Source organism: Mirounga angustirostris, unplaced genomic scaffold (assembly GCF_029215605.1).
Source record: "Mirounga angustirostris isolate CCGP_5_RB_7025 unplaced genomic scaffold, mMirAng1.0.hap1 SCAF_13, whole genome shotgun sequence".
NCBI classification, from domain to species: Eukaryota; Metazoa; Chordata; class Mammalia; order Carnivora; family Phocidae; genus Mirounga; species Mirounga angustirostris.
In genome coordinates this window covers 58,142,131-58,148,053 of record NW_026991721.1, presented here as the reverse complement: position 1 = coordinate 58,148,053, position 5,923 = coordinate 58,142,131, and the positions used below count along the sequence as shown (strand labels likewise).

The 5,923-nt window shown below is 37.5% G+C and overlaps 1 protein-coding gene across 1 annotated transcript; it reads right to left on the bottom strand.

Moving 5' to 3' along the window:
• Positions 1–2,286: 2,286 nt before the first annotated feature.
• LOC123856668 (olfactory receptor 51F2) lies at positions 2,287–3,192 on the bottom strand. Its single transcript, XM_045892811.2, has one exon. It carries the CDS (start codon positions 3,190–3,192, stop codon positions 2,287–2,289), a length of 906 nt encoding a protein of 301 aa, XP_045748767.1.
• Positions 3,193–5,923: the final 2,731 nt, after the last annotated feature.

The following is a 5,923-nucleotide window of genomic DNA, read 5'->3' as shown; positions in this document are numbered from 1 at the left end:
TGTTAAGACTTGTCAGTGGAAGGCAGTGGAGGAACACTGGAGGGAGAAGGATATTTCTCTTCCTGGTTTCTGTGTGCTTTGTTGGCCAGACTCCCACAGAACATGCTATTTTTCCATTGCTTGGCACTGTGTGGTTTCTTCAGTACTCAGGTCTAGCAGTGCACAGCTTCCTCCAGTATTAGTCACTGAGCTTGTTTTCCATTCTTCACTGGGACAACAGAGACATAACCAAAGGCCCAGACAGTAGCAGCACTCTAGCTGAGGGAACATCTCCTACCTCTTCTCCTTAGCCCTGGGTATGTGTATATAAATCGGGGCAGCACAGGGCTAGCCATCTAGCCACCCAACCCTCCTCTCAAAAGGGCAGCCTGGAGCTACCCATGCCTGAGCCTCACATGGAAATGTATTATAGTCCTATAAAGGGCACTCCTTCCATATCCCAGTTCCAGCAATGCCCAGCAGTCATAAGCTTGTCTGGCACACAGAGCTCAGAGACTTGGCATCTTTCTTGGCACTCCCAGAGGGCAGATTGTTTTGCAAGCTTCACCAATAGACACCTTAGTAACTTCACAGGCTCAAATTTTACTTAAAAAAAGTAAATCTGTCCATTTACATATGTACTTGTTCATTGAGGAAAGGAAAATACCCAAATTCCTCGAGGATTATTAGACATGGGATATCATTTCTCACTGATAATAGGCAACGAAACATGTCATCATGCTCTTTTTTGATTAAAGTATGAGATTATTGGGGCAAGATGATTAATGGAATTATTGACAAATTTTATCTCACAGTGAACACAATGATTTTCATACCTGTGGTTATTCCCCAGAGCCCTAAGTATATAATTGGTTATATTACACTTACGAGCTGGGAAAACTTTCATGTTACCATGTCTGTGAAGTTGCAACCATTACAGTAGGAAAGACAAAGTACAAAGTCAAAGTAAGCACAAATAAATTTTGTGAATAGTTGTCCCAGAATTCCATGACACTTATCACTGTATTATAGATGCCTCTCCATTAATTCACATTCATGGCCTCAGTGAAGGTTCTGATAAGCTACTGGAAGAGAAGGAAAACATTCATGCTTGGTTTATGGATGGATTGGTGGGCAAGTTGGCACTAACCAGAAGTAGAACACAGTGGCAAAACAGCCTCACACATGGGTGGCCATTAAAAAAAAAAAAGAGTGCTGAAGGAAAATTCCCATAATGGAAAATGCCCTTGGTTGTTAACTTAGAAAGAGAGGTTGTCTAAGGTATGTGGATATACATGGATTTCTGTACTTTGCTGAAAGGCTTGGATAGTTGGTCAGTGAATGGAACTAGCAAACTTGAAAGAAGAGAGATAAGGAAGTCTGTAGAAGATGTATGTGAAATACATACTGAAGTGGATACAGAGGGTGAAAATCTTTGTATCTCATGCTAATATCCATCAAACAGTACCCACCTCAAAGGAGAAATTCAATAATCAGATAGAAAGAAACTACATGTAAATATCAGCAAGCTTTGGCTACACTACTGCTGATCCAGTGGGCCCACAGATGGAGTAATAATGGCAGAGATAGAGATAAAACATGAGCCAAAAGTATGAATTCCCTTTTATTAAGATTAATTTTGGAGAAATTGTGTAATCTTCATTCCTGGGTTGTTAGTAATGTTATTACCAACTTTTAATGTTCAGCTAACAACAGCAAGAACTGATCCTGAGCATTTGATATGGCATTTTGTATGTATATCAGACATAAGAAAGGGCAAAATAACTACCTATATATGATCCAATGTTGAACTACATTGATATGCTTATAAGATACACTCTATAGAATGACTATTTTTAGAGTTAATCAAGAATTTTAAGAAGAGAAAAATTAAAGTGCCTTTTGGATATCATTCAGAAAAGAACAACAGGTCTATTAACAAAGTTTCCTACATTAAATCTGGACTTTTTGAATTGTATGCAGTCTGAATGAATACTTTATTCAGGTCTCATACTACTTGAAAATACGAATAGTTGTTTACATACATTATCTCACTTTACCTTGAAAACAAAACATAATTTAGGTGATATTAATATGAACTCACTGACAAGGAAACTAAGCAAATATCACACAACCTGTAAGTTACTTAGTTTAAGATTGTTGGAAGAATATCTAGGCCCTTTGGGGCAATTACCCAATTCTACCAAAGCACTCATTCATAAATGGCTTTCTATCTACTCTGAGATAACTAGTAAATAGTGATTAGATTTGTTGCTGCTTCTGAATTAAGACCTTGATAATAGCCTTTCAAATCTGCTTAATCTTCACACTGTAGATGATAGGGTTGAGCACAGGAGGGATGAGAAGAAAGACATTGGCCATGATGGTGTGGACAAATGGAGGTGCTGAATGGCCATAGCGATGGACAAAAGACAAGCTGCTGAGGGGGATGTAGAAGACAGCAACAGCACTAATGTGGGATATGCAGGTGTTGAAGGCTTTTTGCAGCCCCACTGAGGAGGCAATGCTGAGAACAGATCGGATGATCAGTACATAGGAGAGCAAGATGCAAGGGCAATCAAACCCAGTTGTGGAGAAAACTGCAAACAGACCGAGGATGTTGTTGATTCTGTTGTCTGTGCATGAGAGTTGAACGAGATCAACATGGTAGCAATAAGAATGTGAAAGGACCACAGCACTGCAGAAGGACAGCCTCTTAACAAAGAGCACCACTGGTAACATGACAGCAACATTTCTTATCAAGATGCTCATCCCAATCTGGGCAATCCTGGCATTGGTGAGAATGGTGGTGTATCTCAGTGGATCACAGATGGCTACAAAACAATCAAAGGCCATGGCCAGCAGAACCCCAGACTCCATGAAAGTAAATCCATGGAGAAAGAACATCTGGTCAATGCAGGCATTTAAGGTGATTTCTCGGGCTTCAAACCAGAAGACACCAAGGGTAGTGAAAAGTGTGCATAGGGATAAGCTCAGGTCTGTGGCTGAAAGCATAGAGAGGAAATAATACATGGGTTCATGTAGGTTCTGCTCATGGAGGACCACAAATAGAATCATGCTGTTCCCAGAGAGGGCAATGACATACAGGAGACAAAAAGGGATGGAGATCCAAAACTGGGCTGCTCTCAGGCCCGGGATACCTGTCAGGATGAAGGTCAGAGGTTGAGCATTGGTATTATTGAGGGCCAACATAATGAGGGACTGAGAAGACAGGGATATTTGAATAAGTGAACACATAATAAATATGTAGCTATCACTTAGAACATCTTTCTGGCACTCTCACATTCACTGAATTACTACTGCTGATTCTCTAAGAATTTTAGTTTTTTCTGAGCTTTCTAGTACTGGATGCTTCTCTCCATGCTTCTCCTCATTTATTGAAAAGAGAGGATTCTCTGAATTATGCCACATCAAATTTTCCTAAGTCTGTATTCTCTTTGGTGACAACAAACATCACAATTAAGTCATCCCTGCCTGTAAAAGTTCCCAGTAGAATATTTAAACAATTTGAGAAAATTGGTCTCGAGTATTTTTTTTACTGAAGTATAATTTAACATACAGTGTTATATTAGTTTCAGGTGTACAACATAATAATATAATGATTTTCAGTATTTTTTGAAAATAAATTACTAATCCTGAAATAAAGCACTGAAAACATCAAGTCACATTTGAAATGTGGATATTATTAGTTTTTCCAGGGAAATATTCAGAATGCCAAAGACATCCCCAAGACACATATGTTTATATATGTGAATTCAAGGTGGTCCAAAGAACGACCCTAACAAAAATAATTGTAACTCCCATTTGTCAAATGTTCTCTGTGTTATTGACATTTATATGCATTATATAATTTCATCCATACACCAACTCTAGGAGGTAGATAGCAGTATATTTTGCATATGAGGAAACTAAGACTCAAAAATTAATCGCCCAAGGTTATCTTTATGTAGCACTACGTAATTGTTGAGAGAAACCATATATAACACAAAGGTGGAGAAAGAAAGAAAGAGAGAGAGAGGAAGGGAGGGAGGGAGGGAGGGAGGTAGGAAGGAAGGAAGAAGGAAGGAAGGAAAGAAAAAGAAAGAAAGAAAAAGAAAGAAAGAAAGAAAGAAAGAAAGAAAGAAAGAAAGAAAGAAAGAAAGAAAGAAAGAAAGAAAGATAGATAAAAGGAAGGAAGAGATGGAGGGAGGGAGAAATTGAGAGAGAGTGAGGAGAGGGAGGGAGGAAGGGAGGAAAGGAAGGAAGAAAGAAAGAGAGCTAGAAATGCAAACATTGCCATTATAATTGCCAGATTCGGTTGACTCATTTTTGTGATCCTCTCATTTATCCAACACTTACATATTATGCTGAGGATACTTTCTTTCTGGAAATTCTCTCTCCTCATGTATTGGCACTAGTCTCTATTACTTGTCTCCCACCACTCAGCAATTTCTCTCTCTGGCTTCCCACCCTGCACCCAAGGAACCTTAACTTTGGAATCCTTCAGGCACCTGCCCTTGGCCCATTCTCAATTCATTTAAATAATTATCTCGCCCATTTCACAGTTTCACAGTTGCACCTATTTAATGAAAAATTTCAAATAGATATCTGAAGGTAGCTGTGGTTTCCAGGTTCTTAAAGATTAGAACTTCCTTCTGAACGTTGCCCCACATATTCCTCCTGAGTAAATCAAATTCAATATTTCAAAACCAAATTGATCATTTTGCCCTATAATTGTTCTTACTCCTATATATTCTGAATAAAGCTCATAATTTTCATAAAAATTAACCAATTCTCTAAGTCAGAACTCTGGGAATTGTCCTGTACACATATCTTTCCCAGTCAATCACCAAGTCCCTCCTACTTAAACTATAATGACTTTCTTCTTCCACCTCTTCTTTATTTAAGCACAAAATAATCTCTTTCAGATCTTCAAACTGTATAACCTAGTCTATTAATTAACCTACAAATAATAATGTATTATAAATATAAGATGACAAGGGCTCCAAAGCAATAACAACATCCATTTATTAAGCATCTTCTCTATGCCAGAAAAATAAAAATGAGAAAATTCTTTAAACTGAATAAAAATGGGAAAACCACATATGAAAATCTGTACAGCAAGACACTGGAGTGCATGTGTAGTCTGAAGAATATACATTTATTAGGAAAACAAGGATATAAATTATCTTTTCTCAATATAAGATGCTAGGAAAATATTTAAATAAATGTGAGAAGAAGCAATTAACAAAGGTTAAGAGCACAAATGAATGAGTTAACAATAAAACCAAAGTTGATTACTTAAAGAGAAAATATGTGAACTTTTTTCAAGAGTGGTCAAGAAAATTTTAGAAAAAGTGTGATTAACTGCATGAGAAATGAAAAAGTAAACAAAAGTATTGAGAAACAAAACTTTAAATATAATGGTATAGTATGCATAAGTATAACAATATATTTGGCAACAGATACAAAATGGACAACTTTATAGAAAAACATTAATCACCAAACCAGTTCAAGAAATCAAAACCAGCAGAGGAAATGTCAATGATGGGGAAAACTCCCACAACCAAATTTGAAGGGAAAAAAAAGTAGAGTATTTCTATCTTTCACAAATTCTAGTAGAGTGGAAAAGAGGGAATTTTGCTTCCCCAGCAAGGAGACAATGCCTGGAGACAGTTTTGGTTGTCACAACTGGGGAGGGAGTGCCACTGGCATCTAGTGGATTGATGCCAGGGATGCTTACATCCTAAAATACACAAGACAACAAAGAACTATCCAGCCCAGAATGTGAACAGGGCTGAGGTTGAGCCCTATTCTCAAGCATATAAACAGATGGAAAGCTAGTTATCTAATTACTTAGAATGACACATGCAAACATTATAAATAACTTTTTAGTAAGTCAGATTGTAACCATGCTTTTAAAGAATATGCACTTTGAAACAGT